This window comes from Tachysurus fulvidraco, chromosome 4 (genome assembly GCF_022655615.1).
Source record: "Tachysurus fulvidraco isolate hzauxx_2018 chromosome 4, HZAU_PFXX_2.0, whole genome shotgun sequence".
Classification (NCBI taxonomy): domain Eukaryota; kingdom Metazoa; phylum Chordata; class Actinopteri; order Siluriformes; family Bagridae; genus Tachysurus; species Tachysurus fulvidraco.
In genome coordinates, this window is record NC_062521.1 from 16,801,715 (window position 1) to 16,821,271 (window position 19,557).

The window sequence follows — 19,557 nt, forward strand, 5'->3', positions numbered from 1 at the left end:
ATGTACAGCTCTTATTACCTTATGTTAATTTCCTCCTGACGCCACAAGGGGGCAGACCAGAGACCACAGTGACAGGTGGTAAGGAGACGGTAGATTCCTCTGCTGCTAATTAGACCAACATCCTTTCCTCTCACTGACCTACAGGACGACAGTCCTTCCATCAGGGGAGGCAATTCAGAGTGAAATATTAGCCTCTGTATTTAGTGCTGCACAAGGCACCCAGGATGAAGTAAATTTAAGGACTACTGAGATATAAGGGATCGACCGGCTTTGGGACACAGACATGGGCCCAAACAAGTCATTCTCTGCTCCGCTCTCTGCTGCCGATGATGTGATAGGAAAATAAAAAATAAAATCAAGAAACCACTAATTTCTAGCTCCTTGTGTTTGCTTTATTCTTTAGTCCCACCAGCTGGTAAAGTGTGGTGTAGTTTTCTTCTCAGAAAATGAACTCTGAGAGTGCAGCTGTGTGTACAGAGGCATGTGGGATCACATTTAACCAGTGACCTTGAGCCCAGTGGACAACAGTTGGGAGACTGAAAGCCAGACATGATTTAGCTCACCATTTCTCTTCTTGCACTGGGAGATACAAGCGTTTCATATCATTTGTCTATGCAGGCATCTTCTGAGGGAGTTGCAGAGCCACACACAGATGGAGCACCATGCCTAGGGGCAGGCAGAGTTAGCACCTTACCTCACTAGATGCACAGTTCTCTGTGCCTGACTTAAGACGTCATATGCACACACATGGTGTTTTAGTTCGGGGCTGCCATTGCTTTGGTTTAAGAGTAGGTTTAAAATATTGTGTTGCATGCAGTGGTATCACTTTCTACACCACGCAGGACTTTCTAGAGGGAAGTTTAATTGTTTCTAACAGAGTACAAGCACCTGAATCAATATAATTATACGATCCATCTGGATTCAACTGAACTATACAATTTTTCTGTGTAAAATCCGATAGACGTCCAAATGACATAGACAACCAATCAGAAGTAGAAGCAAAAGTAAAGTAAAACATGGAATCTAACGTAATTTCTAAGCAAATAGAATCATTATGCATGGTTTTTATTTATTTATTTTCAATTAGCCCATGTAGAAAAATCCTCTAACAGAGCTTAGCCAAAGAGAAGCTCAGTACCCATAGATGAAGGTGAGAAAGATAGCCCTTTTCTTTAATTAAGCATTAAATCCGCCTCCTCGGTGAGTTAATGAAGCTGCTCTGGGTTTGGCAGTCAAGCTGCTTGGCGAAAACCACCAAATCTCTGCTCAGATCCTGCTTAGGAAGCATTTATTGTTCTGCCCCCTGATGTTTCCAATAAACAGACTAAGCGCATGTCCTCTAAAAACACTTTTATTTGTGAGGTTTTAAAAATGGATTATTCTTAAAAGCACTCTCATTAAGCATCAGGTCAAATACATTTACAACAAACAAAGTACACTGGATTGTTTATTATTACTAAAATATTTGCCATTTAGATACATGAGTATATATATATATATATATATATATATATATATATATATATATATATATTCATTTAATCCTTCATTTAATCCTTGCAATTGGATATGAGACACAAGTCAGCCAATGAAAAGCCCAGTATCATAGAATGCAGTATGTGCATTATTTCATACAGTACAGTGCCTTTAAATATCATTTTCTTTCTGATTAAACCTAAATCTTAGGCAACTTTATAAAAAACACCTTATATAAAAAGTTATAAAATATGCTAATACACATTAGGTACACTTTAAGAAAATTACAAAAAAATAGCACAATGGGCTTTAAAATGTTTTGTAGATATTATATTTGAATACCGAATATGAATTTACACCAATTGTGACAACGGCAAGTCAATATATTTTTGTCAATCACGCTGTTCATACGCCTATAATGTACATTGTATTTTTAACACTAAACATGACCCATAATATTACCCATATTATTAAACTTCATGTCATCTCAGTTCTTAATCATTACAAATTTAGATGTGTGAGACCATGTTGAAATACTGCTTGATTAAGTGCATGCTCCTCTCTGTTCTCAGGGACCAGAGGAGGAGCTGTCGAATTCAAGTGAGCCATTTTCTAGCGTTCCATAACCATTCATCTTCTTCAGTTTAAGCTGATCTGGCTGACTGAGGGCCTGGCTCTCTACCACCGCCTCTTTAGTGGCAAACATCTGACTGATCTCCATAAACGTCTTGTTCTTCGTCTCAGGAATGACGAAGAACACATAAACAGCTACAACCAAGCACACACCACTGAACACCAGGTAGCAGTAGGACCCTGCCAACATCTGTGATATGGACAAAAAGTTTAAAGAGTTATTTCAGCTCACAAATATAACCTGAGTTTTCTGCAATATGTATGGAAAAGTATGGGTGAAATATAAAAACCTATTATGTTTTATATATATATATATTTACATTTACACTAAACTTTTCCTGCTAATAAATTGTGTTTCATAATAAATTGAATAGTAAATAATAAATACATAGGTTTTAATGATCACCATAGTAGTTCTTCATTAATTAATCAATATAATAATCTACTTTGATGATACTAAAATGTCATTAGAGAAGAATTATTTGACTTTATTATTTTTACCCCATAAGTAAAGCAACAAATCATTCCACTTACACTAACTATTACATCACTAACTAGTATCCATAGTAGCCTAGTTACCCAAATACCTCAAATGTAATAGATAAATAAAAAAATAAATAGTTAAACTACTTAGTAATTTGTTATATTACTCAAATGTTTATTAGTTAATTTATTTTACTATTTATCGCCTTCAGGAGTAATTCATGGAAGACTGATATGGAAATACCTGACTTGTTACTGAAATAATACTTAATAATTATTTAAGCATCCATGAAATTATGTTATCAGAGTTATTTGATGTATCAGTAATTACACTTACAGTAATTATAATGACTTATAAATTTGTAATTACATACAGATTAAGGGCAGTGTGCAACACTGAAACATGGACATAACACTGTGGTTCAAAAAGTTAATATTAGTTGGTAAATAATTATATATATTTTTTATAGTGATTTGTTATTATTAAAGATGTACTATCCTAACACTTGATTATTGGTAAGTTATTATCTATACATGTAAACATTACATAAGGATAAATAATAGGATTTTAATTTGTTATTGTTCCAGTGAATTTTGAGTACATTTTTTCCAAACTGTATTCATTACAAATAACCACATATTATGTGACAGTATTGCAGTGTAACACTCTTTGGACAGCACCTGTAGGAAAGGGAAGATGAAACCAATAGTGAAATTGGAAATCCAGTTTAAAGAGCCTCCCACAGTATAAGCAGCAGGACGATGGGACTGTTTAAACAGTTCTGCTGTGATCAGGAACGGGACACCAGCTGAAAATAAATAAATAAATAAATAAATAAATAAATAAATAAATAAATAAATAAATAAATAAATAAATAAAATGCAAAGCAGCATTTATTTCTATAGACTGAAGGGTTTAGATTGCATATGGGAAGTGACTTATAGACTGCAGATGCTTTTGAGATGCACATATAGATTTAGGTATATGTCTAGATATATGCATGTATATTACATCCATTAATGCACAAATCCAGTGCTTCTCCATAATGCAACAGTTCATGAAGGCAAGAAGACAATAAAGTAGCTTTACGAGGTGCTCATTATTGTTCCAGTGCTTAACTTCTAATCCCTTTTGGTTACCAGTGAAAAATAAACAGGCGCAAGGTGTTATTTCAAGTCTAATGAATTCAGGAACAAGCCAAGCTGCGACTTCATTATTTGTGCATGATAATTGCAGTAGAAAGCGTGCTGCAGTTAAATTGATATGGAACTCTGCTTGTAATTCATTGTTCATGCAGGATTTTGGCTTAAAAAGCCATATTCATCATTGTTTATGAACAATGAGCCATAAAAAATCCTAATTAAAGACGTAATTACAGCGATTGAGGCTGCGGCCTGAGAATGAATTATAGATTTTGGAGTGGGGTTGACTCATACATCAACAGAGTAAAGCACTTGCAGTCTCATTCATCATTTCAGCCATGCTCCTCTGCTCTACTCTACTCTAGTGGCATGCATAAACTCCTTGCATAATACTGAGGCACCACAAAATAAGCAATGCATGAACTTAATAACAAAACTCTCTCTTTTCAATTCAGATTCTAATGTCATGAAGCTTATTTATCAGATATTTAGTGAAATATTGCAGCAACTTTGTATCTTATGTTGGTATCTTAGGTTTGTAACCTGGTGACCCAGGGTTAATGTATCCAATGATAGAGACTTAAGCACTTCTGTACATTGCTCTGGTTAAGGGCGTCTGCCAAATGCTGTAAATGTAACGTATTACATAGTGGCAATATAAAATGCATTATATATACAATGTATGAAGGATCATTTAAATCTATTAAAAAAAATACACACAAGCAAATAAATACTTTTCTATACTTCTAAAAGATGTTTACCTTGCCTTGCAATGATCTTTTTTTTTTCAGTTTTTTTTCACAGTTGATTTAGCTATTCTGCCTCAAGGTGTCGCTATATCACTATTTCGTGATGTCGCAGGAACCAGGGGTCAAAGATCGACCATTTGTTGATTCAGACTGAACCACACTCCAGAGACCATATCTCTTCATATGTAGTGAAGCAGAACCATTTCACATGATAAAAGCATAGGTTTTACTGGTAGCTTTTTTAAAATAAAATATAAATGTAATATAACCCACCTGGTCCTATACAAAATCCAGCAATGATGCCAACCACACAGCCCACACTCACGTACTTCATGAAATGCACATGTGTCTAAGAGAGGAGAATTGGAATGTCACAGACTACTAATAGTAATGCCTTTTGAGTAATCAGATGTGCATATCAAATAAACTATTGTTAAATTTATAATATAATAAATCCAGTATGCACACTGAAATATAATTTTAATTGTTCTTTAAATCCTAATAATACTTACCTGTAGTACAAGAGAAAATGTTATCCCAGCACAACAGAGGCCCATGACTACAAAACCTCCAATTATCAGTGGCCTCCTTCCGACCCGCTCAATTGTGAAACACTAGGAAAACATAGGAATGAATCAATACTCTATTAGTATTTCATTAATATTGCAAAACCGATGATTTGAACTCAAAACAATGCTGTAAAGCTGCCACCATCTGACCTATTTTCACTCTCCTCTGTGTTAGTAAGCTCAAGGCTGAGGCGCCATTTTGAAATTTCTGATTGGTGTTTTAAGACCGTAATTTAGAGAGACTGTGACTGCAGGACAATAAGGAAAAGATGAGAGCTAAAGCAGTGCGCTGACTTAAAGGAGGGTGCAGAAAGCAGCTGACAGCAGAATGAATAGTTGTAATTTTATAACCAATCTCTGGCCTTCCTCCTGTGTGCCATTGGCCTCCCAAGTGAGGGCCAATTGACACTGACAGCAATGAGTTCTCCTGACTAACAGCGCGCCTCGCCTCCTCCAGTCGCTGATGGTGCATCACTAAATCCTGGCTAAGCGATACGCCTGGGAGACGGAGACTGCGTCTAGCCTCCATTACAGCTCTGAGATGTGACCCACAGAAGGAGCTAGTGGGAACAAGACTCATCCATCTCTCTAATGTTTTCCTTTCATCTCATACAGTGTCTTCTATGAGTGTAAATGCAGTAGAAAAAAAAACAAGAAAAGTGAGCGGTAGAAGATGGACAGAAAAGCAAAGTGAAGCGGAAGGAAAAGACAGAAAGGCAGGGAGGCTCCGGAGGGAGAGCTCACATGTACGGGCCTAAATTCTTTACACTCTGAGCACAGTACTTCTCGTGTAGGCTTGAGTCGATTGATGATGCTATCAGGAAAATCTAATATATTTTATTTATCAAAGATAAAATCAAGCTGTCGATGCCGGCATGACCTGTGGTGACTTATTATGGTGCACAAAAGTAAATCTTCCTCGTTATAATCTGCTTATGATATTCTTTCATATAAATCACATTCATTTTTCTTTCCCCCCCTCTAAATGACACCATTTACTGAAAAGACTCTTTGTGAGTAGATAGACTCAAGGTTCGATCATATATAACCTTAGCACACACTTCAATCAGTTTATTTCAATCTTCAATAGTCATATGACTATATTAATATAAAAATACTCACCCCTAGGAGACCTGCGATGATCTCTATGGCTCCTGTTCCTACAGTGGTGTATGGGATCTCAGGGGCTGGTATCCCAGCATTCTCAAAAATGTCATTGGTGTAGAACCAGATCTATAGTGAGAGTGAAAATCAAGAGCGGCGGTGAAACATAGTGAGAGAGGACGAGAACGAGAGAGATGCTGATTTTGGCTTGAACAGGTGGTGTATCATAGCTGCACAGTTATGGTGTACAACACTTCAGATTCAATTTTGGCGCTGGAGGGATGTATGCGACTTTAGACAGGGGGGTAATCAGAGGAAACACAGACGGTTTTAGAGCTACTGGGAGTGCAGAGGACACACACGGTCAGCCACTCTCCTGCTGCTCTGGCTCAACTCAGCCAAGACACACCACCTGTCAACCCCATTTACCCTGCACACACACACACACACACACACACACACACACACACACACACACACACACACACACACACACACACACACACACACACACACATAAATACAATTGTCTTACTATCCTTGTGAGAACCTTTCATTACAAAGACATATTTATTAATGCAGATAATTCATGCTTTAATGTAATCCTAACCAGAAGGAAATTTTTTTTTGTCTCTTTTAGTTTTTTCCATCCAATAATTGTAGTTTTAATCCTAGGGATCAGACAAATGTTCCCACAAGTCAAACTGTCAAACATTCCTATGCTTATGGGGGCACACATACGCACACACACATACGTACACACACACACACACACACACACACACACACACACACACACACACACACACACACACACACAGACATACGCAGACACTCACGCAAACACACACACACACACACACACACACACACACACACACACACACACACACACACATACGCAGACACGCACGCAAACACACACACACACACACACACACACACACACACACACACACACACACACACACACACACACACACACACACACACACACACACACACATATACACAAATACACAACCAGACACACAGACTGGATGGAATACTCTAATTTACTGCGATTAATAATCCCCATCACCTCATATTCTAACTTCTACTGTCAAACTCAGTGTATATATGGCAGTGTTTTTATGGTCGGGTTATATAGCCGAAACGTTCTAGAACCCGATCTCAGAGATCGGTTTTGCATTCTTGCTTATAGTGATTAAGTAGGATTATGGTTGGAAGCGCTGGAGCTATCAAGCCTCTAATTTGAGTACGGAAGAACAAAACAAATTGAGAAGAAAAGTGGTTTGAAGTCTTATACATAAAAATGCATTAGGTTGTTAACATGTATAAATACTTGTGAGCTGTGTTACAAGCTCAACACATTTTATAAGCAACATTTATTTTCCTACTTTCAGGAAGCCAATATACTTGGTTACCATGGCAGCTGTTATAAATGGCAGGGGAGATGAATGTAATGTAGTGAATCTGTCCCAAATTTTCAGCTAAATTATTAATACACATTTACTGCATGGAATGCAAGATTATTCACCCAAATGTCAGCATTGTCTTGTAGCTGATGATATTTTTAAATCTTATTCTATTGTCAGAAAAGCCTGTTTATTTCTTTTCTTAACATCTAGCACTTTTATGTCACTGTATTAAAGAGGCAGTGTGATTATACTTCAAAATATGAAATTCAGCTTTGTGTATTGCCAATCCTCATGCTAATCCTCCCAAAATATAAATGTGTTACAGTCCATTGATGTCTAATTTGGACACATGAGCTCTTTCTGGATAACAGTGATGTTTTCATTCATGTGTCGAATAAGATCTCCGTGGACATCATTCAGCAGCCTCACTACTGCCATGTAAATATTATGATTTCAAAATCTCACCCACTTTATCTTTAACTAAACTAAGCCTCAGATTCAGGTTTTGTTCTATGTAATTTGCTGTAATAATAGCCTATGTTTATTGCCTTGGCAGGGCAGAACAAATTAGATGCTATAAACAGACTCTTGAAATAAGGATTCTAATTTGTTCAGCTCTGTTGGGTAAAGTATGAGCTTTCTGCCAACTCTGTCCACTTAATCATCTGAATAATTAATTTGCAGCTAAAAGAAATAATTCACAAAGGTAATGCTGCTGAATTTATTTGTTGTATAAATAAAAACTGAGTGAGATTTTTGCAAGCCTAGAAAAGTCAAGTTTTAAGTTAACAACCTCAAACCATACGAAAGGCTTGTGGTGACCATAAAACGGTGGCATTTTAATTCATACATATGTCATATTACTAACCTTAAATATTTTGTTTCAACTTTCTAAGCAGTGTTGGTTCAACTGGTGTAGCTAATTATAATAACACATAACGCAGTCATATGTAAAAATAAACATAGCCTTACTGCATCTATACCAGACAGCTGCATCCCGATGTTAATGACAATCACAGAGAGGACCTGCCAGCGGACTGTTGGGTCCAGCAGCAGCTGCCAGACAGACACAGTCTCGATGGTGAACAGGGAGCGCTGCTCCTCCTGCATTTCCTCAATCTCAGCCTGAATATTACATCTGGCCCTGTACCACTTCAGAGCTACAGAATACAGTAGGTGATGGAAAAGTTTAATAGAAATAGTTCTATTCAAACTATTCAAATCAGATATAATTATTTTTCCTATTAGTTTTTAACCATATGATTTATATGACATTATTGCTATTCAAGACATAGAAATATATATATATATATATATATATATATATATATATATATATATATATATATATATATATATATATATATATATATATATTTTAATTATATAGCATGTCAAATCATAACAAAGCAATTTGATGAAATTGTAAAGAAGAGATGTTAAAATATACATCAAGTTCAAAAAACATATATAATGCAAATCAAACATGCATTCTATATGCCATGCATGACTACTACTACTACTCAGGTCAGGTGTTTTACCTGTGATGGTGGCATGGATGTTGTGCTTTTCAATCAACAAATAACGAGGGCTTTCTGGAAACCATGGCAACAACATCAGCTGGACAAATGTTGGGATCACCACCAAGGAGAGAAATAGTGGCCAGTGTTCCTCCTGTCAATAAAAGCAATGGCCAAGAAAAAATCATTTATAATCCTCAGCCTAGATGCAAAAAACAAATAGATAGCTCTGTTTACGTGTGTGTATTTGTAGCATACATGTAAAAATCTACTCTGTAAGAGTATAGCAGTGCCTTTTGGCCTTTTGGATATATACCTACTTTTCCAAGGAGTTCATGCAGGCCCAGGAGCTGAGCAGAGAAAACCCCAATGCAGATAAATATGCTGGGCATGAGGCCTAAAAAGCCTCTCAGGTTTTTAGGAGCAATTTCCCCTAGATACATGGGCACCACACTCAGAGAAATCCCTGAGACAAGAAAAAAACAAATAACATGATTATATAATTTCCATCTTATACCAGCTTAGTTTAGTAGCTTAGTAGCTTCTGACAGCATGTTACCTGAATGTATTCCTGTGATGAAGCGACCAAAAATAACCATTTCTGGTGAATGACAGATTCTACTGAAGCCCATTAGGGTGCCAGCTACGAAGACCAGTACAGTAGAGTTGACCACAGTCCCTTTCCTGCAAGGACAGACAGACACGTGTAGTGTTCCTAACACCGCTCATTAACCAGGGCTGTAATGCTCAACAGCCGCCACCAGGGAGTTTAACTATCAAAACCAGGTAATTGATGTTCCACAACTGCAGCGCTGAATGAAATAACTGGCCTCCTTGATTAGTTCTATCAGGTGGCAAACTCTGATTTACACCCAGCTGTGCCCTGCTCTCCGTTATGATGGCCTTAGTCCTATAAAACACTTTGCTGGGCCACAATTGATTAGAGCATTAAATGGAGTTGTGAATCATCACCTTTCATTTGCATTTAAATGTCTGCAGTCTAATCTCATGGCTCCCGTGAGACGCTTGAAGCAGACGAGACAAGCAGAGGAGTTTGCGAGTGCCTCTGTGGGCATGCTGAAGAATTCTGATTATGTCTCCTTCTCACATTAAAGCATAGCTGAATATGCATTCCATTATAAAAAACATATTACTATTAATATAAACTCTTAAGTCAACATAATACCCTGGCTTATTTTATTGTCACAGCAGCAATCCGAGAAGTTAGTGAGAGAAGTTTTTAGCCTACGGGCCACAAAACAACACCGTTCCTCCTTCAAAGTGTGACCAAGGTCATCTGCAGAGGTCATGTGAGGTGACAGATGAGGTAGTGTGTACCTTGGTGGTCGTCACACTCTGGGGAGTAGCAGTACCACACCTGGCAGAGTGACCAGACAGCACCAGATGTTATGAGGTCTCCTATTGACTCACCTTCCAAATCTGGTGACGAGCATGCCCACCATCAAGGAGCCGATCAGGCCTCCAATGGCGAAGACAGACACAGTGAGTGAGTACATAAGCGTCAGCTGCTCTCCATTCAGCCCAGTTCCATTTCGATTCACAACAGTACGGTTATAAAAGTTCTTAATGTACTAAGTGTGTGTAAAGAGGGGAAAAAGAAGAGAATATTATCATGATGCACAAAGTGATTAACAAAAAAATAATATTTCAGTTCACATGGTGTGCTCGCACATTTTGAGTCAGAAGTCAAAGTCAAATTAATTCAGGTTAAAAAAAATAATAAAAATGGTCAATAGTAAGAACCTTTAAAAATATACTCTAAATTTTGAATTAAAATGTATATAAAATGTATTGCAAATATTGGGGATTTTTGAACTCAAAACAAGTTTTAACAGTTTAATATTCAAATGAGAAAAAAAAAAAAGAATTTCCTGCAATATTTGAAGCACAAATACTCTAACAGGGTATAAAAAATAAAATATTGTTCTGAGTGAGTAAAGGAACAGGTCATAGGTCTGACACAGTGAAATCTTCTAAAAGAAAAAGTAATAAGAATTTGAATCGTGAAAGGCCACGAGAGGCTAGAAGACTCAGAATCAAATGCCTATTTAATAGAAATGTAGACAAATATAGATTAGACGAAGCACAAGTCTCAGTCTAATGTGTCATTCATTCTCATGTGTCAGACTCTTTCTCTCTCCCTCTCTGTCTTACACACCTAAACACTCTGTATTCTGGAGTCACAGACTAATTGAATCCCTGTGCAGTTATCTTTTCCCCCATCTGTTTTATCCTAATTATTTGTAGCAGAGTCACAGCGGTATCAGGGCTACAATGTTCAGTTACCTTTAAACAGACTCGACAGTACAACTGTGTGATAGTAATTTCTGATTTTAACGAACACTTTTTAAGGTAAACGGTTAGCTTGTAATGAAATGTGTTCTATTCTGAGCAAATCGAATAATTCAAGTTCAATAGCAAAAATTATTTATAACATTTGTTTCTATAAATTCTGTATTCCGTCTATACATCAAAATGAAATCACTTTCATGAGAAATATAACAGCCAACAACAACAAAAAAGAAAAGAAAAAACAGGAAAATTTGAATCTTTTCATCATTAACAGACTAATGGTGCAAGGCAAATAGGTCCCCACTTACTGTACATGGAGACCTGCTAGAGGCAACCATCACAGCTCAAAATGGCAAAAAAAAAACCCTCAGATGACTAATGCTATACATCACAATTATACAAGCAACTTTAAAACATATTTTTATCAACATATCAGAGAATCAGTGCAGTCATACATTTTGACAAATAAAATATGCTACAATCCTTTCTATAATTAGAAGATTGATATCATATTCACATATTACTCTTCCCCAACACAGTAATAACTGCTCTTAGAATAAATTAAAGAAACATAATATAGAACTTTCAGTAAGGCAAATTTCACACACTGTTCATTCCATCCACGTTCCTCATCCGGAGACAAATTTTCCACTCAGAGCAGAGCCTCAGTGGAGTTACAGTAGTGTTCATGCAAATACTAGGGCAACATTTCTTCATGACCCTGCTGAACTAGGAATATATATTACTGAAAGTTCTATATTATGTTTCTTTAATTTATTATGTACTGTATATATATATTATATTTAAAATATTACAATTTTACAACCAGTTAAATTGTACTAACATCTAGAATTTATGTACGTTTAGAGTTTAAGTAAGAAAAAACCTAAACTGTAAAAGCTTACATTTTATGACAGTAAATATGGTCTATGACCTTAAATTAGTTTTACACCTCACAGCAAATAACATCAAAGCACATTCATGATTACTTATATTTTACTAATAATTACCATAATAGTAAGTATTATTATTATTATTATTATTATTATTATTATTATTATTATTATTATTATTATTGTTGTTGTTGTTGTTGTTGTTGTTGTTGTTGTTGTTGTTGTTAGTAGTCTCCGTCAGGGTTTGTGAAGGTTCATGGTGAAACCTATTTCTCTCTAGAGGTTCATGGTGGCATTGCAGGCAGTTTTTAATAATTAAATAAGAATAGTTGAATATTTCATTTTCGAATAGTTGAATTATGTTCATTAAGAATGTACTTAGGATTTATTTCACAGTCAAATGTGTTTGGATGTCGGTAACTGAATGCTGTTTCATAAGGTATTTTATAAACCTTTTATTTTTAAAATAAAATGAAACATGTTTGTAAATGATTTGTCAATTTAGTACCTATAACTGTTACCTGTAGCAGATTCATACAGAGCATGAAATTATGTTAGTTATTCTAACCGTACAATAAATGAATTCACTTAGTGAGCTCTTACCCCTGCAGGAGAGTTCACCACAGCCAGATTATAGCCATACAGCATAGAGCTACCAAATGAGGTGAGGAAAGCCACAGCCAGCAGAGATAATGTGAGGTGCTGTAAGCATAGAGAGGAAGAACAAAATAAATTCTTAATACAGCACACTGAGAAAAGTGTAGTGTAATTAAATTATATAAGCCAAGTAAAGCATTAAATGATAAAACATTACATATAAACATAAAGTAAAACCTCATACTGGTACACAAATACATATAGTCCAATGTATGGTAAATATCAGTGTAATAAACAAATGAAGTAAAACATAAAAATATTGCTAGGACATAATCTTTTTATGACTTTAAAGGACTCATTGGTGACTGATATAATCCTAAGTGAAATGAGAGTATCACCAACTGATCTGGACTTCAATAATAATACATGCAAATATGGCCTATAGTACAGTCATCAGTAATGATGCATATTCCTGTCAAAGTAAACAAGATTGGAATAAAAACAAAAACCATTACCCGATCCCTATATATTTTATGCTACCAATGTATATTCACTAATAAAAGACAGTTTGCAATATTTACCATAACATATTAGTGCTAATGGAGCTAATGTCAAATTATGTAGATTAGATTTTATCATGACTTCAGCTCCAAGTGTTTGCTAAAGTGGAAAGACTTCAACCTAGTAATCATACCGATTGCTTAGTCATAGTGATCTTTATCTTATATCAGTGACTGAAGATTGGTGAGAGTGTATCACTACAGAGTAACCCTGGTAGAACTAGTCTAAGCACAACATAATTTAGAGCATGATGTAGTCAGGTGCAGCTACTTAGGTACACACGTGAGGAAAAACTTGTGATATTAAATGAACACCATCTTTCTACTAAAACATATTACTCCAAAGGGCTGCCCATGTGATAAGTCTGGTATAAATAGCAGTGTAGAGCAATTATAATGTATGTAAGGTATTGACGGATATACTCTATTAGGATAAATGACAGGAATTTAGATGCTGGAGAAATGAATGTAGGTTGATAGAAAAGAACCAAAGTTGGTGGCGTTGTTAAAAAAATATAGAGGATGAGACTGAGTAGAAAAATATTAAATACAAATATGAAAATCATTAGGTGGAAATGGAAAAATCAAAAAAAGGATTACAATAATCTGACTGCAATATGTACACGCGTTAATCACTGGAGATGAATCTATGTTCAATATGAACCGACCACATTTTATCTCACGTTCAAGTATTTATCACACAGCTGACACAGCTGACATCAATAAAATTATTTTTGATTAACCCCAAATAAAATGCAGCTATTTTTGTCTGTATGATTTTCTTCACATTTTTTCGGTTTCATCCTGGCTGCTGAAGTCATGTTCCACAGAGAAGAAAACCATGTGATACCATTACGACATAACCAGAGCCCTGTAGTGAATTCATTTACATTTATAACTTCAGGAATAAACTGGTTTGGATTTGAAAGTTTGAATAACATAGTATATTGCTCCATGAGCACGTTCTATATACTTCATACACATACTATTGCATACATGTTCTATGTAGAATTATATAAATTGTGACTTTGTTGGAAAAAGATGTAAAAAGATTTCACAACCCATAAAAAAGTTCACATGTTCTACTAAGGGCATTTATATAGAATACATAAAATATTTAATAAAATCAACAAATAGCAGCATGTTTAAAAAACTTACCGATGTGATTTTGCCTGTTGAGGTATTTAAAAGTTGTTCAGCCATTTATGTGTCTCAAAGGTTCCTCTTCAATGTGCATCAATAAGTGAGATTAGCTTGCTTTGTAGTGGGCTGGTTGTACAGTAGGATCACAGACTTCATCTTTTGATGAAGATCAGGCGTGGTCAAACTGTAAAGATTGAACATGTCGCTTATTTTCTTAGATCATGTACAGTCATGAAGATGTCCAGACTGCTTAGGACACTCAGAGCAGACAAGCCGTTCACTCACATGATGGACAGCAACGTGACACTGCTGAAATCAATTAGCTAAGTGAATTTGTAAAGGCTGCGGTCTGAATCATGGAAACTCTGGTGCTGGTGAGTGAGTCGACTGTTTCAGCTCAGCGCAGGGAATGAAAAGTCACTGACAGTATTATCAAGTCCTGAGCTAAATCAGATGAACCAGAACATGAAACCAGATTCATGAGTTTCATAATTAGATATCCCTAAAAATGCAAATATTAGGCATTTGATTATTTGGGAAGTTCTGTCTTTGTAAGTCTAGTATTTGAAAAATAAAAAATAGAGTAATTTCTGTGCTAATTGCAGGCAATTTAGGTTATAAACAATACCTACAGATATATAAACTATTTCCTCATTTTAACAATCTGTCGACACAGATTTGTGTCTATAGGTCACATGCTTTGCTGGATAATGATGGTGGCAACTTGATTGTTCACTTATACATTTATGTTCAGTTCCATATAACTGCAAAAAATAAGTAGCTCTCTTTAGACGTCACATATTTTTATTTCTATCATGACAGAGCTCATGCATACTGCAGGAAAATCCACAAAATTAATGAATGATAATCTTTTAACGAATCTCTTATACTGACCAACACAACGATAAAGGACAACCTGTATTCTGCTCCAATTAATCAAGGCTACAGCTTCAGCAATAAATGTAATGCAACAACAGACTATTAAACTTATATACAGTACTGTTCATGGTAAGTGATATTACGACTAAATGAAACTTGTGGAACCTTTTGTGTTCACAATGGAACTAAATAATAAATAAATTTATAATGCTTTGACTTTAACACACATTATGGTAATAATAAAAAGCTTTCTTTTTAGAATACAGTATAAACCTTGAATTCATTTGTACAGTTAAATTCATTTGTACATTAAACATGTATTTTAACACTATTATATTGTGGATCTAAATGAAATTGCTATTAAATCATTCATTTAACATGATTCATTTGAAGGTTGGTTCATTAAATAATGCACATTTTGTAAAATGTGTGACATATTATTTAACCTCATATATAGTTTGTAGATTAACAAATAACAAACAAACAAACAAACAAACAAACAGACAGACAGATAGATAGATAGATAGATAGATAGATAGATAGATAGATAGATAGATAGATAGATAGATAGATAGATAGATAGATAGATAGATAGACAGACAAACAAACAAACAAATAAATAAAACATTAACATGAAAAATGCTCAATAGCAGAAAAATATTTAAGATTCACAGTGAGAAATTTTAATAAAAGAAAAAAATTAAATAAAAGAAATCAAATAACTATTTTTTCCAGTCATAGAATTTGAATGAATTAAAATTCAGGTTCTAGTGAATCTAACTTAAACTGGGATAAAGACTTAGCTGCTCATTACCAACATGGTTAATGATCACAGGTGTACCTATGATGCCTATTTTATTCTTCCTTGGCCTCAGTAATGCTCATTTCCGAACACCAAGGCCACTACTTCTTTAAATTAATAGCTAAAGCACTGTTATGACCCATAACATTGGTTACAAATATCTTTATCTGCTTTATGACAAGATGTCATGTGATATAATTAGGCATGCATTTTTATAATAATAATATTGTATTATACATATATATTATTGTAAAATAGCATTTGTATACTGTTTGCTCTAAGAGAGAGGGACATCCAACACAGTCCATGTGTCTCCACCCTATTATAAGCGTACTACCCCAAACAATGCAAATCTTACATATGTGGCATTTTCACCTGGTAAAAGCTCTGGTCTTTTAAACTGAAAAATAAGTCAGTTGTAACTTTAGATTTAGATGAGTGGAGAACTCATAGACTAGGATCTTTATTCACATGCACATTTCATTTAACATTAATTCCCCTGGCAACAGAATCATGCAGAGAAAGACAGCTGCAGCAATGGGATTGCTTCTTCTATTTAACTTTATCATGCACTATTACCTACATGTACTAAGGTGCCAATTTCTTCTTGTACTCAACTGTGGAACTTCGCAAGACCACAATACATCTCTGGTTCTATAAAGTTCTGCGAAAAATATAATGAAATGACCAGATTTTTACTTGATTCTTTTAGTTTACAGTAGTAGTGTACAATTTCATTTTACTTGTTTTAATTTACAAAAGACACTTGTCAAAAGCTGAATTAGTCATTGATGAAGTTGAAGCTGATGTTTAAGTAGGGATGAAAAGTCATGTCTCCCTTATGAACAATTGCCCAGCTCAAAGACAACTGGCTTAGTGGAAGATGTCATATGACTTTCATCTGTGTCAAGATGCTGCGTTGTAAAAAATCACATGGTTTCACATAGAAAAGAGAAAGACCTCAAACTCATTGTATGAAAATGGTGATTATTTTAGTGTTTACTAGAGCTGTATGAGAATAACCCTACTGTACAATAAAATGCAAGATATATCAGCATGAGAAGAATGTAAAGTACCAATCTCTCTCTTTAATATCAGTAGAATTTTGGAAATGTTCATCATAAGCAATCAGAATGATAACATCCTGTTTCAAAGTAATGATATCAAGCTGGCAATAAGTTGAAGTTTATTTGAATTTATTACTGAACTATGAATATGCTGGAAATACACCACACTACACATTTGTTAGTTAATCTTGAACATTTAAAGATGACATATGGTTCCAACTGCCAGGACTCTGCCCAGGAAGCATTATAAAATCTATTAGCCTAAAAAATATATATTGTGAATATTTTCACTTGTTTAAAATGTAGATTCTTTACTACTCACTGGAAAGAACATCAGTGTGCAAACCGTGTGGTTAAATTAGCTCAGCTGAAACTTCTTCAAGCAAGATAACCTGTCAACGCAAAGCTTTAAATCATCCAGTATTAATATGTATCTTAGAATCTCTTGCATGTCATGCAGTCTACTTATGAGGAAAGCTGGATACTCTTTTGGAACGTTTTGAACACATAAAATAGGAATTGGGGAAAGAGAACTAACAAATCAAATTGACCTATACTGTACATTCAAGTTTTGATCAGGAAATAGTCAGATACTCTAATAAACACCCAAGGACCAGTTTTTGTCTTTTTTCACCACTGAATGAACAAAGACAGGTTCAATTATAACACAGCTGAAAAATTTACTGTAGAAACAAATTAATAGCTGAATTGAATTATTGAATTACTGCTAGAAACTGAGCAGTCCTTCAGCTATGTGTTTGCCTTGTGTTTAGTGCATCCACATCACTGCTGGTTTGTTTTCTTAAACAACCATGGGTATTGCTTATTTCCATGACTAAAAGGACTCTCACTGAGCCTAGAAAATAATTGACTGCAGGTAAACTAGCATAGTGACACTTATAAGCACTGAAATCACCTCAGCACCATTGCTTCAAACACACTTTTATTTTTCCAGAAGAGCCTTTAAGATGAAGTTTTTCTTGGTGCTAAGTGAGCAATCAAAGCTACACCCATTTGTCCAATATAGCATTGGTTGTGCTCTCTCTCATTCTCTTTCTCTCTCTCTCGTTCTCTCTCTCTCTCTCTCTCTCTCTCTCTCTCTCTCTCTCTCTCTCTCTCTCTCTCTCTCTCTCTCTCTCTCTCTCTCTCTCTCTCTCTCTCTTGTCACTTAGAACCGTTTTAGATAATTGTGGGTGCCAGTGATCTAGTGGGCAGTAAGCATGTTTATTCAAGGCTGTTTAGTTGCCTGTAATATAGAATAAGCAGCAGTTTGAGAAAGCCTGGTGGTAAGCTTTATGTGTTTTGGAGGATGCTAATGCTAGTCTTCATCCTATACTCCCTGGAGAGATAGCTAGTGAAAAGGAACTGGCTCTAAGGACTAAAACAGGCAGTAAAATGTGGCGAAAAGTGTTTTAAATCCAGTAAACTAAAGCAGTGAAGCTGCTGATTTGAGGTTTTTGTAAAGCTTATGTGACAACATGTATGGCTTTTCAGAGTGATTCTGAATAGTATTGTTTCTGTTGGTCTAATGTATGTACTAATTTAATACACTGATATCGGAGTTTTTAACTTACTTATTAAAATGTTACTCAGTATATAACATGGACAATATAACATGGACAAAATGCTTTTTGCTGTCTGTCTCATAATAATTTTTTTTTTTTTGAAAGCACATACATTTTGGAAATATGCAGTTGGCATTATAATGACGGAGAAATATAAAAAAATGAAGATTGTTGAACAATTTCACCAATTTAAACAAACAAACAAATAGATAGATAGATAGATAGATAGATAGATAGATAGATAGATAGATAGATAGATAGATAGATAGATAGATAGATAGATAGATAGATAGATAGATAGATAGATAGATAGATAGATAGTTACCTTTACATTTAATATACATTTAATATACTTTGATGCAATTGACTGAGCAAAACCTCTTTCCTCTTCCCTATATATATATATATATATATATATATATATATATATATATATATATATATATATATATATATATATATATATATATATATAAAAACATAATGATAATGTGGAGCCTAGATTCATAAATCATTATAATTGTTCGTAGTTATTCAGTAATGATTCCTTGTAAGCATTTTCATCAGCTCTAATAATTGCCCATGATTTTTTTTTTAAAAAAAATCATCAATGTTTAAATTTTTATTTACTAAATGCTTT

The 19,557-nt window shown here is 34.9% G+C and overlaps 1 protein-coding gene across 1 annotated transcript; it reads right to left on the reverse strand.

The window, feature by feature from the left end:
• Window positions 1-1,551: 1,551 nt before the first annotated feature.
• On the reverse strand, window positions 1,552-14,754 carry slc2a15a (solute carrier family 2 member 15a). The gene is made up of 12 exons (XM_027136339.2): window positions 14,620-14,754; window positions 12,908-13,006; window positions 10,530-10,690; window positions 9,658-9,782; window positions 9,419-9,564; window positions 9,120-9,252; window positions 8,551-8,738; window positions 6,176-6,286; window positions 4,997-5,098; window positions 4,758-4,833; window positions 3,274-3,401; window positions 1,552-2,299 (listed from the first exon to the last, which is right to left on the reverse strand). Exons 1-12 carry the CDS (start codon window positions 14,662-14,664, stop codon window positions 2,045-2,047), a joined length of 1,569 nt encoding a protein of 522 aa, XP_026992140.1. The 5' UTR covers window positions 14,665-14,754; the 3' UTR covers window positions 1,552-2,044.
• Between the last annotated feature and the right edge of the window lie 4,803 nt (window positions 14,755-19,557).

Coding starts and splice junctions, on each gene's coding strand:
- slc2a15a (XM_027136339.2), bottom strand. CDS start 14,664: ATGGCTGAACAACTTTTAAATACCTCAACAGGCAAAATCACATCG. Junction 9,565..9,657: donor CATCACAGGAATACATTCAG/GTAACATGCTGT, acceptor TTCTTGTCTCAG/GGATTTCTCTGAGTGTGGTG. Junction 5,099..6,175: donor TCATCGCAGGTCTCCTAGGG/GTGAGTATTTTT, acceptor ATGTTTTCCTAG/TGTTTCACAATTGAGCGGGT.